Genomic DNA, 23,714 nt, shown 5'->3' with positions numbered 1-23,714 from the left:
TGATCCACACCCTGACAGATATAAGCATATTCCGTGAAAAATTACATGACAAGAAAAACAGTGAATAAGGTGATTTTCAATATCAATTGCTACTTTTCTAAATATTCTGATACTCAAAAATGTCTCAATTTTCACATACAATTTACATTGGAGCTCATGGGTCCCAAAACGCCACAGTATTGCAATGGGAAGTGTCTGTGGTATACTGTAACTGCACTTGTTGCACAAGGGATGGAGATCCTACAGTGACACAGTGTTTCAATGGGGACTGTGGTTCAACTGAACTTGTTGCACAAGGGATGGAGATCCTGGGTTTCGGTTAGTAAATGTCACTGTACTCCAATACGGCATGGTGTAGATAATGAAGGTTTCTTGGAATCTAGAAACAGTCTCGGTAGTAATTATCTCTTGGAAACAAATAACTCAGTCTTAATCTAATCACTCAATGTCTCCATGAAGTTCTTCACACAAGTAGTGTCTCTGTACTGATTTACACTGTATTTAAACAGGAGTCACTCTGTGTGATTTTTAGTTAAGCATCTGGTTACACCCCTTCTCTCCATGTGACTGTGGGTATTGTGTGACAATGGACAGTAGGGTTTAGCACTCACCCTCCTGCAGTCTTCAACAACAAACAGTCTTTGTTACTCACTGTGAATCTCACAGGTTAAGTCAATCTCTCCCAGAGCCTGTCTCAGCCATTTCAGCTGTCTCCAAACTGGTCATGGTGTCCATGACTTTGCATAGGCCTGGCGGTGTTTGTTCGTCAGCTGCTGCATCTCACACCCGATCTCTTGGTCCTCCACACTTATGGGAGCACCCTGCTGCCCCAACTCTGCAGCATTGCTCTCTGCCACCTTGTGTGACCATCCGGTTCGCACCAATACAGCTCTCCTGCTCCACTCCTCACCACACACCCAGCTCCTTCAATGGCTTCTCTTCAACTCTCTGCATCACCGCCCTCTTCATCCCATAAGGATATGCTTACTCTCTCCATCTCTGTCCAATCAAATGCTGCCACCTCACAAAACTGGATACGTGATCTGGAACTGGTCTGTACCTTAACACCCCCTCCCACGCTGTGCCAGCCACAGGAATCATTAGGTTGCAAACACTGTCTTTTGTATGTTAAACAGGCATACGCAACTTTCTCCGGGGTGCCACACCTAGTCTATATAGCATTATGTGTAGCCTGTATTTCATCAACAAATTATGTAATCCTATTGATGTTGATAAAATTAAATGTCGATGGAACTCTTAAGTCTCTGAAATTAGCGAAATTTCCATTCAAAGTGATCAATGGATTCTGAAAAAAACAAAAACAGGCTGCAATTGTAAGTTATTAGCTGGTGATTCTGGATTGTGTGCTCATGTGTCGATGAGGATGCAATGCATACAGTCGGTTCACTACCACCAGAGTCGGACTGGCCCACAGAGGAACAGGGGAAACCACTGGTGGGCCCAACTGCCTCCCTTAGGAAACAGGTTCCAGATTGTGCACTTGAACTATATATTATACATATGTTACATTATACTGCACAGGACTATGGTGTAACTCCTGCAGTGCATTGCTGTTAATCAATCTGGTACATTATCATGCATGCACTAGCAGTTTTTACTATACTGTATATTATGCCCTTGCCAACGGTTAGCTAAGCCTCTAAACATGGGCCCTTGCCACTGCATCCCCGATGGGCCCTTCATACCCCAGTCTGACACTGACTACCACTGTTTGTCAACTGACAGCGCTGTCTCATATTTTTATATTTTCTTAATTTTAATAATATGTTTATAGCCCACGTTACTCTTAACTGTCTTTTTGATATTTTGGATTGTGACAAATTCCACCTTACAATTTGAAAGCAAATAAATGACTGAATAGTTTTATGCGCTTTCCTCTGATATACAGTTTGTATAAACACTATGGGCCTAATTCAGCAGTTGGGCAAAACCATGGGGGTAATTCAGAGTTGATCGTAGATGTGGTAAATTTAGCATATCTACTATCATTTACACTGACATGCGGGGGGAACGCTCAGCACAGGGCTAGTCAACCCTGCATGTCAGGCCCTCCCCAGCACAAGTACAAAAGCATCTCACAGCAGTGATGCTTTTGGACTTGACAAGTAGCTCCCTACCTGTGCAGCTCCTGCACTCTGATAGGGATCTACTTGTCGCATCCCATGTCGCAGCGTCTGCGTTTGATGTCAAGCAGCCATCGCGGCCCATCCCCTCAATGGTCCGGACATGCCTCAGTTGTCCAGACTGCACCCCACCAACGGCGTTCTAACGTTGTTGGCACGCCCCCTCCCATCCCACGACCGCCTCTTCCTGTCATTCAGCGATCCAGTCTGAATGACCCCCGTGTGCCTGCAGGGGGGGGCAGATATAACATGTGCAGAGAGAGTTAGATTTGGGTGGGGTGTGTTCAAACTGAAATCTAAATTGCAGTGTAAAAATAAAGCAGCCAGTATATACCCTGCACAGAAACAATATAACCCATCCAAATCAAACTCTCTCTTCAAAAGTTATATCTGCCACACCTGCAGTGCACATGGAGGGTAATTCAGACCTGATCGATCGCTAGCATTTTTTGCAGTGCTACAATCAGGTCAGAACTGCGCATACGTATGCACCGCAATGCGCAGGTGCATCGCACGGGTACAAAGCGGATCATTGCTGTGCAATGGGTTTTATGAAGAATCCATTTGCACAGCCGAACACAAGGTGATTGACAAGAAGATGGCATTTGTGGGTGTCAACTGACCATTTTCTGGGAGTGTTTGGAAAAACGCAGGCGTGTCCAAGCATTTGCAGGGCGGGTGTCTGACGTCAATTCCGTGCCCAGACATGCTGAAGTGATCGCAGCGGCTGAGTAAGTTCTGGGCAACTCAGAAACTGCACAAAGTTTTTTTGTACCACTCAGCTGCACATACGACTATGGGGGTCATTCTGACCCGTTCGTACGCAGCGGTTGTTCGCTGCGGTGCGAACAGGTCAGAACTGCGCATTGCACACGCGCGCCATTGCCCGGCGACAGACATCGCCAGGTAACGGAGCGCCTAGTGAGAAGAAAAGACGCAGCGCTGGATGGAAGAAGATTGACAGAGGAGAGGCGGTCCGGGGCGGATACTCACCGTTGGAGGCCATTTTCAGAGAGTGGTAAGAAGAACGCAGGTGTGTCCAGGCGAACGGAGGGCGGATGTCTGATGTCAGGAGCGGGACCATCATCGCTGGATCCGTCGCACTGGGACTGGGTAAGTAGCTGTAGGGCTGGTCTTGTTTTGCAGGAACATTTTTAAACATAGCAGGGCTGCACAAGCGATCGCAGCCCTGCTATGCTAAAATACACTCCCCCATAGGCGGGGATTAGTTAATCGCAGCAGCAACAAAAAGTTGCTGGCTGCGATCAACTCGGAATGACCCCCTATAGGCGGCAACTATCTGATCGCAGGACTGCAAAAAACTGCTAGCAAGTGATCAGGTCTGAATTAGGCCCATGGTTTTGCCCAACTGCTAACAAATTTGCTGCGATCAACTCTGAATTACCCCCTATATCCAAAATAATGTAATAGTCTGATAAATGAGATTACAACATTCATTTACATAAAACATAGGTGATAAAGTGGGAATGTGGAAGGAACCAATTGGAGTCTTCTAAACAGCGCGAGCCTCTATGTTTAGAAGGATAAAAAGAGCTCCTCATTGCTGCTCAGAGAGACAGGCATTCCCTCAGTGAGAGCGCAGTTCCTGGATGCTTCCCCGCCACTAGGAGCTGTATTAACTCTGAGGGCAGTGGCGCATAGTGGGTGGTGCTGCTGAAGTCCCTCTTGCTGCCACTCACCTCCACTGTAAACAATAGGTGAGCGGAGAGGAGACTGATAGTGCTGCCATCTATGCCTGCCTAAAGGTCAAGCGCTATTCTCGCTTTGCTTACTGCCACTCATATTCTGCTGTAAACATTGAGTGGGCAGTGAGGAGGCTGAGGACGCTGCCTTTAATGCACTTAACAGAGCTGGGCACATATTTAGGCACTCCGTTGTCTCCTGCAGCTGCAAACTGTAAACATAAGGCAGGAGAGCGGAGCGCTTTAGATGTTAATGCCGTCAGGACAAGGTTAACCACAGTTAGTGGTGCATCTGGCTGCATAGACAGGGATGTAGTAAGAGGTTGGCTGGAGGTCGTGCCATTCTCTCCTGCATACCGAAGCCAAACGTAGTCAGAAGAGGTGCCGGTAGAAAGCTGAGGTTAGAGGGAGAGACGGAGCCAGCATTACCCAGTGCAGAGCATTGAGAGCCAGTCTGAGGGAGAGAACAGGCAGCACAGCTAATCGTGGAGTGGTGAGAACTGAACTTGCACTCACTCACTACATCCATAATCACTTGCGCTATAGGACCTAGCTATTATATTAAGGATATATAATCATTACAGCTGTAAAACTGCAAAGAGCTTATAAAGGTGAACAAATACCTACATTTAATCTACCTATATAGTAAAGACAGGATTAATTGAGATTGACATGTCAGAAGAGCTGCCACACAGGATTTAAAAGGACTTTAGCAACACTAAAGATACATTAATTGTAACAGCGCAGTCTGGCTAAACAAGTAACTAATAGACTCTGGGAACACTGCCAGACATTCTAATTTTATTGGATACAGCAGATAAAGGACACAATATCGCAACACTGTCAAGGCAGGGTGTTTCTGTTGATCCGTTGGACTTTGACCAACTGAAGGAGCAGATGCCTCTGAGTGCTGGAAACAAGGAGGACAAAGATAATTCCTTTTCATAAATTTATTAAGGATAACAGATCAGAATGAAGCTGTAGGAAGACTGAGACTAATTAGTTCTGGATTGAAAAACTGCAGGAAAGGAAGTCACTGAATGATACGGGGCTGAGACTGAAGAACAGTGAAGAATAGGCTTTATTTGGTACAAAGACGTGGCTGACGAACCGTGAAGTTGAGTTGTTGAGTGATGCAAAGGCTGGGCTGAAGAACTGTGAAGATTGTGTGCCGGATGATGTAAAGACGTGAATGTAGAACTGCAAAGACTGATTGCTGGATGATGCGGGTATGTGAATGAAGATCTCTGAAGACTGGTTGCTGGATGATGTGAAGACATGGATAAAAAAACTGTGAAGACTGGTGAAGACTGGTTGCTGGATGATGCGAAGATGTGGATGAAGAGCTGTGAAGACTGGTTGCTGGATGATGCGAAGACATGGATGTAGAACTGTGAAGACTGGTTGCTGGATGATGCAAAGGCGTGGATGAAGAACAATGAAGACTGGTTGCTGGATGATGCAAAGACGTGGATGAAGAACTGTGGCTGAAGCGGGCAAACCACCGCTGGAATCCTACGGAATCCGAAGACACCGGTGGGAGAGCGGTTGACCGTGACAGTGCACTGAAGGACTAGCGAGATCCTTGCAACGTGTGATGGCAGGCAACCACTGAGAGCGAAGATAGGACCCAAACAACTGGAAACGCACAGATACGATCTGCAAGAGCACAGAGCTAGGGAACAGAGTATTTACAACAAAGCACTGGCAGAGAATGTAATGGTCCCAGCCTATTTATAGGCAGCAAGGGATCAGGATTGGCTAACACTCACCCTAGATGCTCATTGGTGCACACTTGTTCTCCAACAAGACCGCCCCCTGCTGCAAACATGCAGGAGCGCTGCAGGCCACTAGGTCTCCACACTCCTGGCTCCCGGAAACCGCATCATCCCTGCCGCAGATCGTGCCACGTCCCCATGCGGGAACAGAGCACCTCAAGCAGCCGCACCGGCAATGGACGGAATTCGGGACTCACAGTGGTAAGTGTCCGCTTTGTGACAAACACTTACTGTCTGGCAAAGTAAAGTACTTTTATTTCTGTGGGACGCTTCTATACAACAAAAGTGTGTTCATCTGAAGTATAGACCAGACTTCCAGGATAACAGACAACTTGTTATTAAGGAAAGGTACAGTATTTGAAGCCTGCCTGCTAAATAAAGTTACTATCACAACATTAAACGCACAAGGCTATATATATATATATATATATATATATACACACACACACACACACACACACACACACACACACACACACACACACACACACACACACACCTTCAAGAGCTTATAAGGAAAGCTTCATACAGATGCATGTTTAAAGCTGTATCAGAGACTGTTAAACGGGAACATTAACTTAGCACCTGAAGCGCAAATATAAATACACGTTATATTGGCCCTCATTCCGAGTTGTTCGCTCGGAGATTTTCATCGCATCGCAGTGAGAATTCTCTTAGTGCGCATGCGCAATGTTCGCACTGCGACTGCGCCAAGTAACTTTACTATGAAGAAAGTAAGTTTACTCACGGCTTTTTCATCGCTCCGACGTTCGCATTGTGATTGACAGGAAATGGGTGTTACTGGGCGGATGCACGGCGTTTTAGGGGCGTGTGGCTGGAAACGCTACCGTTTCCGGAGAAAACGCAGGAGTGGCCGGGGAAACGGTGGGTGTGCCTGGGCGAACGCTGGGTGTGTTTATGACGTCAGCCAGGACCGAAAAGCACTGAACTGATCGCACAGGCAGAGTAAGTCTGAAGCTACTCAAAAACTGCTAACTCGTTTGTAATCGCAATATTGCGCATACATCGGTCGCACATTTAAGAAGCTAAGATTCACTCCCAGTAGGCGGCGGCTTAGCGTGTGTAACTCTGCTACATTCGCCTTGCGAGCGATCAACTCGGAATGAGGGCCATTGTTTTAGTAAGAGAATTCGGTTACATGTAAAAATGTGTATTAATGTATGTATGTATTCTTCTTATGTCATAGATATATAATTATATTAGAGAAGGAAACAAGGATTAGTCTATCTGGTTGTCCCAAACTGTTTAGAGCAGCGGTGGCCAACCCGCGGCTCTTGAGCCACATGCGGCTCTTTCATCCTCCGCATGCGACTCGATCCGCTCCCGGACACTGCGCAACTTCTATGAACTCTCCGTGGCGTGTGAGGAGAGGGTAGGAGAGTGCAGCGCACACCTCTCCTGCCCCTCTGACTCCTGCAGCGATGTCTATCTTCAATTTGGTGCCGGCCCATGAGCCAATCAGAGCTCGCAGTCCGGCAGCTAAGGCTCCTGATTGGCTGCCTTGACCGCGAGCTCTGATTGGCTCACGGGCCGGTGCTGAATTGAAGATAGACACCGCCGCTGGAGTCAGAGGAACAGGAGAGGCGCGTGCCGTGCTCTCCTCCCCTCACAGCAGCAGCACGGGGGGGGGGGGGGGGGCAGCCACTGTGGGGACATGATTATCTGCACTGGGGGCATAGCTGGCACTGTGGGGGCATGTGTATCTGCACTGGGGGCATAGCTGGCACTGTGGGGGCATGAGTATCTGCACTGGGGGCATAGCTGGCACTGTGGGGGCATGAGTATCTGCATTGGGGGCATAGCTGGCACTGTGGGGGCATGAGTATCTGCACTGGGGGCATAGCTGGCACTGTGGGGGCATGTGTCTCTGCACTGGGGGCATAGCTGGCACTGTGGGGGCATGTGTATCTGCACTGGGGGCATAGCTGGCACTGTGGGGGCATGTGTATCTGCACTGGGGGCATAGCTGGCACTGTGGGGGCATGTGTATCTGCACTGGGGGCATAGCTGGCACTGTGGGGGAATGTGTGTATGCACTGGGGGCATAGCTGGCACTGTGGGGACATGTGTGTCTGCACTGGGGGCATAGCTGGCACTGTGGGGGCATGTGTATCTGCACTTGGGGCATAGCTGGCACTGTGGAGACATGTGTATCTGCACTGGGGCTTAGCTGGCACTGTGGGGACATGTGTATCTGTACTGGGGGTATATCTGACACTGTAAGGACATGTGTATCTGGCACTGGGGGCATATCTCGCACTGTTAGGACATGTGTATCTGGCACTGGGGGCATAGCTGGCACTGTAAGGACATGCATAGCTGGCAATTTGGAGACATGTGATCTGGCACTGTGGGGGCATGTGTATCTGGCACTGGGGGCATAGCTGGCACTGTGGGGACATGTGTATCTGCACTGGGGGCTTAGCTGGCACTGTGTGGACATATGCATCTGCACTGGGGGTATATCTGGCACTGTAAGGATATGTGTATCTGGAACTGGGGGGCATATCTGGCACTGGGGGCATATCTGGCACTGTGGGGACATGTGTATCTGGCACTGGGGGGCTGGCACTGTGGGGCATGTGTATCTGGACTGGGGGCTTAGATGGCACTGTGGGGACATGTGTATCTGCAGTGGGGGTATATCTAGCACTGTAAGGACATGTGTATCTGGCACTGGGGGCATATCTGGCACTGTTAGGACATGTGTATCTGGCACTGGGGGCATAGCTGGCACTGTGTGGACATGTGTATCTGGCACTGGGAGTATAGCTGGCTCTGTAAGGACATGCATAGCTGGCACTGTGGAGACATGTGTATCTGCACTGGAGGCATATATGGCACTGTGGGGGCATGTGTATCTGGCACTGGGGGCATAGCTGGCACTGTGGGAATATGTGTATCTGCACTGGGGGCTTAGCTGGCACTGTGAGGACATGTGCATCTGCACTGGGGGTATATCTGGCACTGTAAGGATATGTGTATCTGGAACTGGGGGGGCATATCTGGCATTGTTAGGACATGTGTGTCTGGCACTGGGGGCATAGCTGGCACTGTGTGGACATGCGTATCTGGTACTGGAGCATAGCTGGCACTGTGGGGGCATGTCTGTCTGCACTGGGGGCATAGCTGGCACTGTGGGGGCATGTGTATCTGCACTGGAGGCATAGCTGGCACTGTGGAGACATGTGTATCTGCACTGGGGGCTTAGTTGGCACTGTGGGGACATGTGTATCTGTACTGAGGGTATATCTGGCACTGTAAGGACATGTGTAGCTGGCACTGGGGGCATATCTGGCACTGTAAGGACATGTGTAGCTGGCACTGGGGGCATATCTGGCACTGTAAGGACATGTGTATCTGGCACTGGGGGCATATCTGGCACTGTGGGGGCATGTGTATCTGCACTGGGGGCATATCTGGCACTGTAAGGACATGTGTATCTGGCACTGGGGGGCATATCTGGCACTGGGGGCATATCTGGCACTGTTAGGACATGTGTATCTGGCACTGGGGGCATAGCTGGCACTGTGTGGACATGTGTATCTGGCACTGGGGGCATAGCTGGCACTGTAAGGACATGCATAGCTGGCACTTTGGAGACATGTGTATCTGCACTGGAGGCATATCTGGCACTGTGGGGGCATGTGTATCTGGCACTGGGGGCATAGCTGGCACTGTGGGGACATGTGTATCTGCACTGGGGGCTTAGCTGGCACTGTGGGGACATGTGTATCTGCACTAGGGGTATATCTGGCACTGTATGGACATGTGTATCTGGCACTGGGGGGCATATCTGGCACAGGGGGCATATCTGGCACTGTTAGGACATGTGTATCTGGCACTGGGGGCATAGCTGGCACTGTGTGGACATGTGTATCCGGCACTGGGGGCATAGCTGGCACTGTAAGGATATGCATAGCTGGCACTGTGGAGACATGTGTATCTGCACTGGAGGCATATCTGGCACTGTGGGGACATGTGTATCTGGCACTGGGGGCATAGCTGGCACTGTGGGGATATGTGTATCTGGTACTGGGGGCATAGCTTGCACTGTTATTATCCAGAACAGTGCTCAGTATCTGTGCTCATTATTATCATTGCTGCATTGTGGTGACCACTGACCAGTATATAGTAGTACAGTACAGTAGTCCATTGCTGTATTTTGCTGCTCCGTGTCACTTCTATTATCAGGAACAGTGCTCAGTATCTGTGCTCATTATTATCATTGCTGCATTGTGGTGACCACTGACCAGTATATAGTAGTACAGTACAGTACAGTAGTCCAGAGCTGTATTTTGCTGCCCCGTGTCAGTTCTATTATCCAGAATAGTGCTCAGTATCTTTGCTCATTATTATCATTGCTGCATTGTGGTGACCACTGACCAGTATATAGTAGTACAGCTGTATTTTGCTGCCCCGTGTCAGTTCTATTATCCTGAACAGTGCTCAATATCTGTGCTCAGTATCAGTGCTGCATTTTGGTGACTAAAAGTCCAGTGTCTTGTGCTGCATCTTGCTGCTGTAGAATGCTGTGGTAGTGTCCTGTCACTGTGCATAGGTCATCATTATTCCAGTCACAGTGGTATCTGGTATCGATCTAGTGGTATCTAATTCCAGACATTACTGCCATCTAATTCCAGATATATTACTGGCATATAATTCCACACATTAAAAAATGGAGAGAAAAAATGTGGAGGGTAAAGTAGGGAAAGATCAAGATCCACTTCCACCTAGTGCTGAAGTTGCTGCCACTAGTCATGGCAGAGATGATGAAATGCCATCAACATCATCAGTCAAGGCCGATGCCCAATGACATAGTAGAGAGCATGTAAAATCCAAAAAACAAAAGTTCAGTAAAATGACCCAAAAATCTAAATTAAAAGCGTCTGAGGAGAAGCGTAAACTTGCCAATATGCCATTTACGACACGGAGTGGCAAGGAACGGCTGAGGTCCTGGCTTATGTTCATGGCTAGTGGTTCAGCTTCACATGAGGATGGAAGCACTCATCCTCCCGCTAGAAGAATGAAAAGAGTTAAGCTGGCAAAAGCCCAGCAAAGAACTGTGCGTTCTTCTAAATCACAAATCCCCAAGGAGAGTCCAATTGTGTCGGTTGCGATGCCTGACCTTCCCAACACTGATAAATCCTTCAGTGTAACGCCTACTGCTGCTGGCGCTGCTGTTGTTGCTGCTGGGAGTCGATCGTCTTCCCAGAGGGGAAGTCGTTAGACCACGTGTACTACTTCCAGTAGGCTATTGACTGTCCAACAGTCCTTTGCGAGGAAGATGAAATATCACAGCAGTCATCCTGTTGCAAAGCGGATAACTCAGGCCTTGACTTATGTTGGTGTTAGACGTGCGTCCGGTATCCGCCGTTAGTGCACAGGGACTTAGCGAATTGCTTGAGGTAGTGTGTCCCCAGTACCAAATACCTTCTAGGTTCCACTTCTCTAGGCAGGCGATATAGAATGTACACAGACGTCAGAAAAAGAGTCACCAGTGTCCTAAAAAATGCAATTGTACCCAATGTCCACTTAACCACGGACATGTGGACAAGAGGAGCAGGGCAGACTAAGGACTATATGACTGTGACAGCCCACTGGGTAGATGTATTGCCTCCCGCAGCAAGAACAGCAGCGGCACCAGTAGCAGCATCTCTCAAACGCCAACTCGTTCCTAGGCAGGCTACGCTTTGTATCACCGCTTTCCATAAGAGGCACACAGCTGACAACCTTTTACGAAAACTGAGGAACATCATCACAGATTGGCTTACCCCAATTGGACTCTCCTGGGGATTTGTGACATCGGACAACGCCACCAATATTGTGCGTGCATTACATGTGGGCAAATTCCAGCACATCTTATGTTTTGCACATACAATGAATTTGATGTTGCATAATTTTTTTAAAAATGACAGGGGCATGCAAGAGATGCTGTTGGTGGCCCGAAGAATTGCGGACCACTTTCGGCATTCAGCCACTGCGTGCCGAAGACTGGAGCACCAGCAAACACTCCTGAACATACCCTGCCATCAACTGAAGCAAGAGGTGGTAATGAGGTGCAATTCAACCCTCTATATGCTTCAGAGGATGGAGGAGCAGCAAAAGGCCATTCAAGCCTATACATCTACCTACAGTATAGGCAAAGGAGGGGGAATGCACCTGACTCAAGTGCACTGGAGAATGATTTCAATGTTGTGCAAGGTTCTGGAACCCTTTGAACTTGCCACACGTGAAGCCAGTTCAGACACTGCCAGCCTGAGTCAGGTCATTCCCCTCATCAGGCTTTTGCAGAAGCAGCTGGAGAGATTGAAGGAGGAGCTAAAACGGAGCGATTCCGCTAGGCATGTGGTACTTGTGGATGGAGCCCTTCATTCGCTTAACCAGGATTCACGGATGGTCAATCTGTTGAAATCAGAGCACTACATTTTGGCCATCGTGCTCGATCCTAGGTTTAAAGCCTACGTTGTATCTCTCTTTCCAGCAGACACAAGTCTGCAGATGTTCAAAGACCTGCTGGTGAAACAGTTGTCAAGTCAAGCAGAACGTGACCCGCAGACAGCTCCTCCTTCATTTTCTCCCGCCACTGAAGCTGCCAGGAAAAGGATAACATTTCCAAAACCACCGCTGGCGGTGATGCAGGGCAGTCTGGAGCGATAGCTGACATCTGGTCCGGACTGAAGGTCCTGCCAACGATTACTGACATGTCGTCTACTGTCACTGCATATGATTCTGTCACCATTGAAAGAATGGTGGAGGATTATATGAGTGACAGCATCCAAGTAGGAATGTCAGACAGTCCATACGTATACTGGCAGGAAAAAGAGGCAATTTGGAGGCCCTTGCACAAACTGGCTTTATTTTACCTAAGTTTCCCCCCTCCAGTGTGTACTCCGAAAGAGTGTTTAGTGCAGCCGGTAACCTTGTCAGCAAACGGCGTAGGAGGTTACTTCCAGAAAATGTGGAGAAGATGATGTTCATCAAAATGAATTATATTCAATTCCTCCGTGGAGACATTTACCAGCAATTGCCTCCAGAAAGTACTCAGGGACCTGTGATGGTGGATTCCAGTGGGGACGAATTAATACTCTGTGAGGAGGGGGATGTACACAGTGAAAGGGGTGAGGAATCGGATGATGAGGAGGAGGTGGATATCTTGCCTCTGTAGAGCCAGAGATATTAATTGCTTCTCTTTTGGTGGGGGCCCAAACCAACCAGTCATTTCAGCCACAGTCGTGTGGCAGACCATGTCACTGAAATTATGGATTTGTTAAAGTGTGCATGTCCTGTTTATACAACATAAGGGTGGGTGGGAGAGGGCCCAAGGACAATTCCATCTTGCACCTCTTTTTTTATTTATCTTTGCATCATGTGCTGTTTGGGGCCAATTTTTTAAGTGCCATCCTGTCTGACACTGCAATGCCACTCCTAGATGGGCCAGGTGTTTGTGCCGCCCACTTGGGTACCTTAGCTTAGTCATCCAGCGACCTCGGTGCAAATTTTAGGACTAAAAATAATATTGTGAGGTGTGAGGTGTTCAGAATAGACTGCAAATAAGTGGAAATTATGGTTATTGAGGTTAATAATACTATAAGATCAAAATTACCCCCAAATTCTATGATTTAAGCTGTTTTTGAGGGGTTTTTGGAAAAAAAAACCCAAATCCAAAACACACCCGAATCCGACAAAAATTCTTAAGGGAGGTTTTGCCAAAATGCGTCCGAATCCAAAACACGGCCGCAGAACCGAATCCAAAACCAAAACACAAAACCCGAAAAATGTCCGGTGCTCATCTCTCCTAAAAACGGGGTTATGAGACAAGGTCATACTCCTACAAATGTCATACAGAAAGGGGTGCGCACAAAAATTGGGTGTGGCTTTGTGAAAACTAGGCCACGCCCCATTCTTGGGCACGTGCCTACGGCGCGCGCATGATAGTGGCTCTTCTTCTTTGCTATGGATCTTTTCTAGCTCTTTGCCTCTGTTGGTTGGCCACCCCTGACATAGAGTAAAACTAAAATAATAACATATGTAGACAAGCTTGGGTGGAGGCAAAGCATATAATATAAACCCAGCAGTGCTTAGTACATTATTATACGTAACCTCGGGTTACATACATGAAAAACTATATTGTACTGCAGACAGCTGTCCGGGCTCTGCTGCTTATGCTTGGTTCAGTTATAGGGCAGAGCTATTGGGGAGGAGGAAAAGGAGGTGGTACTTTGAGGAGAAGAATGTGGCACCACTGCAAGGAGGAGGAGGATGAGAGTACCAAGGATGGAGGCAGAGCGATGGGGGGAGAATGAGCCTGGAACCACAGCAGTCCAGTGCCACCTTAAAAGAGGTGTGGCTGGCACCCGGTACAACTGGGGAGTAGTTAGTAAAAGCTGCCAAAGCACTACATGGAGGATGTACTGTAATGTGCAGCCTTTCACCTGAATTCACATTGCTCCACCACTCCTTCTGTACATCGGCACTTTTCTCATTTTTGCAGTGAGCTGATCCCTTGCCCCCACCATTCCGACACCTGTGAAGCACAACAGTACTTTGCATAAGATAAAGCTATGGAGGCTGCACAGTAGCATTTTGTATACAGATTCAGAGACTCAACTGCATACAGATATAAGTGTTGCATATCAAATTAATTACCACAATCTCTTTTTGTATCCTAGTCATATTGTGTCAAAATAACCAAACAGGAAAATAGTGACATACATTTGAAGACAATATGGGGCAGATTTCTTAAGCTCGGTGAAGTGATAAAGTGAAAGGTGATAAAGGACCAGCCAGTTAGCTCCTGTCATTTTTCAAACCCAGCTTGTGCCATGGCAGTAAGGATCTGATTGGCTGGTCCTTTATCACCTTCCACTTTATCACTTCACCAAGCTTAATAAATCTGCCCCTATATGACAAGTACAGGTTAAATAGACATAGCTACAGCAGCAGTCAACACTGACATAAGTATCAGGGTGGCAGAAAACCAAGGGATTTGGTGCCGTCGAAGATGGTTTAAGTAAAAAAAGGATAACCAATGATGGTTGAGGGCCCTACTCATTAGAGCTTACATTATAATTTGGAGGGGCAGACAGACAGGGGTGACACAGATGGGGTAGACCGAGCGTGGGACAGAGGATGAGATATGGCGGGGTTTGGTGAAGGAGTGGATCTTCAGAGATGTTTGAAGTTTTGTAGAGAGGTGGAGAGTCTGAGGGGGAGAGGTAGAGAATTCTAGAGAAAGGGGGAAGAACATAAGAAATCTTGAAGGTAGGAGTGGGAGGAAGTGTCTAAGATGGATTTTCAGAAATAAATAGATGCCCATTGCTAGCAGTCTCGCAGGATCTGATATGCTAAGAGGGGCTGTTTGGTGCAACTGCAGCAAGTATGCATGAAAACTGAGGACATACTGTATCCGTACATGTTTACTTTCTTAATTTATTTAAAAAAGATAAATCAATAGTTTGTGCATTGTATTTTATATACTGTACAATACGAGTTCACTACGATATGCCGGCGGTCGGGCTCCCGGCGACCAGCATACCGGTGCCGGGAGCCCGACCGCCGGCTTACCGACAGTTTGGCGAGTGCAAATGAGCCCCTTGCGGGCTCGCTGCGCTCGCCACGCTACGGGCACGCTGGCGCGCTACGCGCGCAACACTATTTTATTCTCCCTCCAGGGGGGTCGTGGACCCCCACGAGGGAGAATAAGTGTCGGTATGCCGACTGTCGGGATCCCGGCGCCCGTATACTGTGCGCCGGGATCCCGACAGTTGGCATACTGAAGACCACCCGTACAATACATTGGTATGTCAGGCAAGAAACATCTGAGAACGAACACCCTGCAACCTTTGCAGGAAGAACACAAGCTGTTGCCAATGTTATGTTCTGGGGAATGTTTTTGTGGCATTCTCTGGGCCCACTCATCCATGTGGAAGGCATTCTTGACCGATTTGGTTATGAATCCATCCTTGCAGATTATGTACACCCATACATGCTGATTGTCTTTCCTGGGGTGGATGATCTTCCAGCTAGACTATGCGACCTGTCACACATCTAGAAATGTCCGACAGTGGTTGGACGAGCATAACCAAGACTTCCAAATACTTCTTTGGACCCCTTATTCCCCAGACTTGAACTCAATTGAGCATATGTTGGACCACCTCAATCATAATGTTGCTCTATGGATCCTTTGTCACGTACCCTCCAGCAGCTGTAGGATGCACTGCAGTCAGCATGAATCCAGACACCTGTGCCAACCTTCCAGCCCCTTATTGAGTCACTCCCAGCCCATCTAGCTGCCGTCCATGCTGCATACAGCGGTTACTATGGCTATTAGCTGGTGGTCATAATAATGTGACTCAACCATGTCTGTATGTATATTAGGGATGAGCGGGTTCGGTTTTCTGAGAACCGAACCCTACCGGACTTTACCATTCGAGTCCGGTTCCGAGTCCGGCTCGGGTTTACCCGCCTGACTCGGAGACCAGAACGAGGCAAAAGTCATCATCCCGCTGTTGGATTCTCGCGAGATTTTGATTCCATATAAGGAGCCGCTCGTCGCGGCCATTTTCACTCCAGTCTCGGAGAGTGTAGTGAGAGGATGTGTCTCCGTCCTCAGTGTCTGTGTGGGGGCGGGAAAGTGGGGTGGCGATTCTAGTGCTGTCTTGTGCTGTTCAGTCCAGTGTAGTCAGTGTCTTATGCTGCATCAGTCCAGCCAGTCACAGTGTTGGTGTCCTCTGCTGATATATGTCCCCAGTGCTGCTGGCTGCTGTATAAGTCCCTTGCAGTTTTGCTGTGTTGTCTTGCATCAGACCAGGGGTAGTGTCTCTCTTGTGCAGCATCAGTACAATGACCAGTCACAGTGGTGGTGTCCTCTGCTGCCATATATCCAGTGTTTTCTTGTGTATAATACTAGTGATATTGCCGTATATTTCCCGTGATATTGCCGTATAATTCCCGTGATCAGTGCTTAAAGTGGTCCTAGAGAGGTGGTGGAACTCACCCCCCCCTCCCCAAGGAGAAAACGGAACAAAGTTATTGCCCGCGATGTAGGCGTGCGCTGCAAAAAAAGGGGCATGGTCTCAAAAAGAAAGGGGCTTGGCCACACAATAGTAATAATGCCCACAGTTGTAGCACCCCGTAATACACATAATGCCCACAGCAGTAGCGCCCCTTATACAATGCCCACAGTAGTAGTGCTCCTTATGCAATGTCCACTGTACTGGCAGTGCAGACAGTGATAGTGCCTTTTATATAGAGCACATAGTAGTGGGGACCCTTTGCAATGCCCACAATAGTAATGCAATGCCCCTTATGTCTCCAGGAGTGTTGCCCCTTATGAAGTTCCCCCTTTACAATGCCCTTATTAGTATTGCCCCCAGTAGTAATGTTGCCTGTAGTAATGCCCCCAGTCATTTAGCCTCAGTAGTTATGCCCCCAGTGGTAATGCCCTGCAGTTATGACCCAAGTAGTTTAGCCCCCATGTAGTTTGCCCATTAGTAATGCCCCCAGTAATTTGCCCACTTGTATTTTAGCACCAAGTAGTCATGCCCCCAGTCGTAATGTCCCCTGTAGTTTGCCCCCTTGTAGTTCAGCCCCTGTAGTTATGCCCCCAGTAGTTTAACCTCTGTAGTTATGCCCTTTTAGTTTGCCCCCTTGTAGTTTAGCCCCCAGTAGTAATGCCCCAGTAGTTTAACCCCTGTAGTTATACCCCCTGTAGTTTAACCCCTGTAGTTATGCTCCCAGTAGTTTAGCCCCCCTGTTGTTTTACCCCAAGTAGTAATACCCCAGTAGTAATGCCCTCCTGTAGTTTGCCCCCAGTAGTAATGCCCCCAAGTAGTAATGCCCTCAGTAGTTTAACCCCGGTTCTTATGCCCCCAGTAGTTTAGCCACCATGTAGTAATGCCCCCAAGAAGGAATGCCCTCCTGTAGTTTGCCCCCAGTAGTAATGCCCTCCTGTATTTTGCCCACAGTAGTAATGCCCTCCTGTAGTTTGCCCCCAGTTGTCAGCCCCCATTAGTAATGCCCCCAGTAGTTAGCCCCCGTTAGTAATGCCGCCAGTAGTTTGCCCACATTAGTAATTCCCCCAGTAGTTAGCCCCCTTGTAGATTGCCCCCTTGTAGATTGCCCCTTTGTAGTTTAGCCCCCAGAAGTAATGCCCCCAAGTAGTAATCCCCTATAGTTATGGCCCCAGTAATACCCCTGTAGTTATACCCCCAGTAGTAATGCCCTCCTGTAGTTTGCCCCCAGTAGTTAGCCCCCATTAGTACTGCCCCCTTGTAGTTTGCACACAGTAGTTTGCCCCCAGTAGTAATCCCCCCCAGTAGTAATGCCCCCAGTAGTAATGCCTCCCAATAGAGGCGCTGCTACACATAGGGAAAAAAATAAAAATCACCATATTCACCGTGCCCCGCTTCCACATCCGACTGCTGCAGTCCTCTGGGCGTCTGCTCCTCGGCAGGTTAGCTGAGCCAGAACTGCGTTCCATCTCCAAGTGTAACTGACGGAACGCAGTTCTGCCCCATTCCGGCTCACTTTAACCCCTGCCCGTGATACTGGCATATAATTCCTGTGATATTGCCGTATAATTCCAGTGATATTGCCATATAATTCCTGTGATACTGACGTATAATTCCTGTGATATTGCCGTATAATTTCAGTGATATTGCCATATAATTCAAATGATAGTGCCGTGTAATTCCAGTTATCCTGCTGTATAATTCCATATAAATCCATATAATTCCATAAAAATCCAGTCCAGTGGTGCTGCCATATAAATTCAGTGGTGCTGTCCTGTGCTATATATTATTTACTCCAAATAAAGGGGTTATTAATATTTAATCAAAATAATTTTTACAGGGTTTGCCCTGTGAGGTGTAGGGGTACGCTCTCCTGTGCTGCATATTGTGTTATATAACTCCAGAAAAATTACGGAGATCAAAAATTTGGAGGATAAAATAGGGAAAGATCAAGAACCACTTCCTCCTAGTGCTGAAGCTGCTGCCACTAGTCATGACATAGACAATGAAATGCCATCAACGCCGTCTGCCAAGGCTGATTCCCAATGGGATAGCAGAGGGCACGTAAAGTCCAAAAAGCCAAAGTTAAAAAAAGACCCAAAAAAAGAAATTTAAATGGTCTGAGGAGAAATGTAAACTTGCCAAAATGCTATTTACGACACGGAATGGCTACGGCCCTGACCTATGTTCATGACTAGGGGTTCCGCTTCACATGACGATGGAAGCTCTCAACCTCCATTTTGACGTATAATTCCAGTGATTTTGCCATTTAATTCCAGTGATTTTGCTGTATAATTCCAGTGATTTGGACGTATCTTTCCAGTGATTTTGCAGTATTATTACAGTGATTTTGCAGTATAATTTCAGTGATTTTGCCATTTAATTCCAGTGATTTGGCCGTATAATTCCAGTGATTTTGACGTATAACTCCAGTGATTTTGCCATTTAATTCCAGTGATTTGGACATATAATTCCAGTGATTTTGCCATTTAATACCAGTGATCCTGCCTTATAATTCCAGTAATCCTGCCTTATAATTACAGTGGTACTGGCGTATAATTACAGTGATCCTGCCGTATAAATCCAGTGATCCTGCCATATAAATCCAGTGATCCTGCCGTATAAATCCAGTAATCCTGCCATATAAATCCAGTGATCCTACCAGTAATTACAGTGGTACTGGTGTATAAATCCAGTCCAGTGATACTGCCGTGTATATGTATATGTATATATATATATATATATATATATACCCTGTTGCAAAGCCGATTACTGAGGCCATAACAACTATGCTGGTGTTAGACATGCGTCCGGTATCCACCATTAGTGCAGTAAGACTCTAGATGGGCCAGGTGTTTGTGCCGCACACTTGTGTCGCTTAGCTTAGTCATACAGCTACCTGTACCTCATTGCCCTCTTTTACTTCTTGGCATGATGTGCTGTTTGGGGACTATTTTTTTAAAGTTCCATCCTGTCTGACACTTCCATATATGTCCAGTGGTACTGCCATTTAATTCCAGTGATTTTGCTGTATTCTTCCAGTGATTTGGACGTATAATTCCAGGGATTTTGCAGTATAATTCCAGTGATTTTGCCATTTAATTCCAGTGATTTTGCCATATAATTCCAGTGATTTTGCCATATAATTCCAGTGATTTTGCCATTTCATTTCTGTGATTTGGACGTATAATTCCAGTGATTTGGACATATAATTCCAGTAATTTGGATGTACAGTATAATTCCAGTGGGAATTGTTTGTGTCGCTTGGCTTAGTCATACAGCTACCTCATTGCACCTCTTCGACATCCTTGCATGAGGTGCTGTTTGGGGCCTAGTTTTTGAAAAGTGGATGGTCTGACACTGCCGTTTGAGTCCAGGGGTACTGCTGTATTAGTCCTGGGGTACTGCCGTATAAGTCCACCAATTGCAGAATTTTTTAAAAATGACAGGGGCGTGCTGGAAATGCTGTCAGTGGATCGAACAATTGCAGCCCACTCTCGACATTCAGCCACTGCATGACACTACTAGATGGGCCGGGTGGTTGTGTTGCTTAGCTTAGTCATACAGCAACCTTGGTGCACCTTTTTTTCTTCTTTGCATCATGTGCTGTTTGGGACCTTTTTTTGATATCTGCCCTCCTGTCTGCCACTGCAGTGCCACTCCTAGATGGGCCAATTGTTTGTGTCGCTTGGCTTAGTCATACAGCTACCTCATTGCACCTCTTCTACATCTTTGCATGAGGTGCTGTTTGGGGCCTAGTTTTTGAAAAGTGCCATCCTGTCTGACACTGCAGTGCCACTCCTAGATGGGCCAGGTGTTTGTGCCGCACACTTTTGTCACTTGGCTTAGTCATACAGCATCCTCGGTGCACCTCTTTTTCTTCTTTGCATCATGTGCTGTTTGGGAACTAGTTTTTGAATAGTGCCATCTTGGCTGCAACTGCAGTGCCACTCCTAGATAGGCCAGGTGTTTGTGCCGCACACTTGTGTCGCTTAGCGTGGTCATACAGCCACCTCGGTGCAACTTTTAGGCCTAAAAATATTGTGAGGTGTTCAGAATAGACTGGAAATTAGTGAAAATGAATGTTATTGAGGTTAATAATACAGTAGGAGCAAAATTACCCCCAAATTGTGTGATTTTAGCTGTTTATGGGTTTTTTCAAAAATCATCCAGATCCAAAACCAAAACCAGAACACGAAAGGGTGGTTTTGGCAAAACCAAGCCAAAACCAAAACACGAAAGTGGAATTAGAACCAAAACCAAAACACGAAAAGTGCCAGCCGCACATCTCTAGCGTATGTATATATATATATATATATATATATATATATATATATATACACACTCACACACATACACCTATATTACTGCTGTAAATAACTACATAAGTTACACACATTTACACATTTTATGAAATATTTTGATTAAATCCTATGGGAGTATGGCACCAGGGACAACAACTGTGTCAAAGCAAATACTATATAGACTCTCATGGGTAATAGCACTTGTACTGTATGTAAAATTTGACAGTTAAAGGTTTGCATAACAACTGGTTTCTCTACATATAAAGGTGTTCACAAGAAACTACAACATTCAATGTTATTTTGGACTAGTGACAGTTATATAATTATACAAAGGCTATGGCTGTTGCTGGTTAGAAACCATTCAGCAACATAAATGTTATCACTTAATTTAGCAATCTGGAAAGTGTATGTTTGCCCACATTTTTATAAAACGAGAATGAGAATTGCTGTCTACTAACTTGATGTTTAATATATCATGTTTCTCAAATAATTGAAAAATAAATATATTTCACTAAAAACATGATAGACATAAATATAAGCAGACCATGGAATGAATTTATTTTTCAAGGATTCCCTAATATTTTTGGATCTGAAAGTGGACTATTTGCTTTATTTCTGTGCATGTATATCATGAGCCTATTGGGCAATCTGAGCATTGTTTTTGTGACCTATTTGGACTCCAAACTTCAATCGCCAATGTTCTTCTTTTTAGGAAACCTGTCATTTCTTGATATTTGTTATATTTCTGTGACAGTGCCAAAAATGCTGTCTGATTTCCTGGAAAAGAAGAAAATAATATATTTTACAGGATGTTTGATACAGATGTTAATGTTTATCTCCATGCAAGGAACAGAAGCATTCCTCTTAGCTGTCATGGCTTACGACCGTTACATAGCAATCTGCTCTCCATTGTGCTACACAGCCATCATGAATAGGATCACTTGTCATTTGCTGGTTGCAGTTTGCTGGACAAATGGATTGTTAAACTCTATAGTGCACACAACTCTCACATTTAGTCTCCCTTTCTGCAAATCTCATCTTCTCAATCATTACTTTTGTGATATTCCTCCACTACTGAAAATTTCATGTAGGGATACTTATGTTAATGAGCTAGTTCTCTTTGTGGTGGGAGGTATATGTGTAGGCTGCACTACTTTCCTATTAATCCTAATCTCCTACACTTTCATTCTTTCTGCCATATTGCATTTACCTTCTAAAGAAGGAAAACATAAAGCTTTCTCAACCTGTTCGTCTCACCTCATTGTTGTTGCCCTGTTTTATGGGACAGCCATGTTTATATACATAAGGCCTTCTTCTTCATATTCTTTACAGAGAGACAGTGCAGTGTCAATTTTGTACAGTGCATTGGCTCCTATGCTGAATCCAATAATATATAGTTTAAGGAACCAAGAAATCAAAGGAGAGATTAAAAAGATGTTTAAAGATAAAGTTTATTTAATTTCACTACTCAAATAATACAAAATCTAACTAATAGATGTTTTTGGAAGGGGATTTAAATTACAAATGAAAATTATATTTCTTAATGTTGACGTCTGTAGCTCTAAGAAGTACACACATATATTTAAATACAGTAACAGTAAAAAAATGGATTAAGTAAGAAAAGTGATTAAACACATGAAAGATTATACAGGTTGAGTATCCCATATCCAAATATTCCGAAATACGGAATATTCCGAAATACGGACTTTTTTGAGTGAGAGTGAGATAGTGAAACCTTTGTTTTTTGATAGCTTAATGTACACAAACTTTATTTAGTACACAAAGTTATTAATAATATTGTATTAATTGACCTTCAGGCAGTGTATATAAGGTGTATATGAAACATAAATGAATTGTGTGAATGTACACACACTTTGTTTAATGCACAATGTTATAAAAAATATTGGCTAAAATTACCTTCAGGCTGTGTGTATAAGGCGTATATGTAACATAAATGCATTCTGTGCTTAGATTTAGGTCCCATCACCATGACATCTCATTATGGTATCTAATTATTCCAAAATACGGAAAAATCCGATATCCAAAATACCTCTGGTCCCAAGCATTTTGGATAAGGGATACTCAACCTGTATTAAAAGAAACAACAAATGCAAATAAACACAAGCTATTATGTCATGAAGTCTTATTTACTTCAAACCCAAGGACTTCTTAATTACATAGTTCATGCAATGGCATTACAAATCATGTAAATAATATATCATTAATAACATTACATCAAATATTACACTATTAATTATGATTAGATCACAATATCCTGTATGGTAATACATATTGTAAAAATCTCATTATGGCAACACTATATTGATCATCAATTGTTAACCAAAAAAATGTAGATGTATGAAAATGTACATTTGCTTCCTATAAAATATAGCAAATCATACAAAGAAATGTTATCAACATATAACATTTAAACCAAAATAATTAAAAAGTTATTATATAATGAACAGTAATGTACTAGTCACAAAAATGCCATATAAACAAAAAAATGATAGGAAACATAGAAAAATATATTTTACTAATACTGCATATACTCATTTAATTTTGCATTGTAGTATGTGGCTATGTACAGTGAGCCAGGATCACATGGATTATTGAGTAAAATGTTAAAAAATATTTAGTACAATTTAAATATTATTAATACCACCTAAAGAAAATGGGTTTTTAAAAATGACCAAAATTTTTTAATGAGTTTGTTATGGTGTAGCACACAAATGTATGATGCCACTGT

General features: G+C 45.4%; 1 protein-coding gene across 1 annotated transcript; it reads left to right on the top strand.

The window, feature by feature from the left end:
* Nucleotides 1-21,586: 21,586 nt before the first annotated feature.
* LOC134965292 (olfactory receptor 5V1-like) lies at nucleotides 21,587-22,441 on the top strand. Its single transcript, XM_063941797.1, has one exon. The coding sequence runs from the start codon at nucleotides 21,587-21,589 to the stop codon at nucleotides 22,439-22,441; it is 855 nt and encodes a 284-aa protein (XP_063797867.1).
* The last annotated feature ends 1,273 nt before the right edge of the window (nucleotides 22,442-23,714 follow it).

Source organism: Pseudophryne corroboree, chromosome 1 (genome assembly GCF_028390025.1).
Source record: "Pseudophryne corroboree isolate aPseCor3 chromosome 1, aPseCor3.hap2, whole genome shotgun sequence".
Lineage (NCBI taxonomy): Eukaryota > Metazoa > Chordata > Amphibia > Anura > Myobatrachidae > Pseudophryne > Pseudophryne corroboree.
Note: the sequence above shows the minus strand (reverse complement) of the source record. Positions and strands in the feature narration are given on the sequence as shown.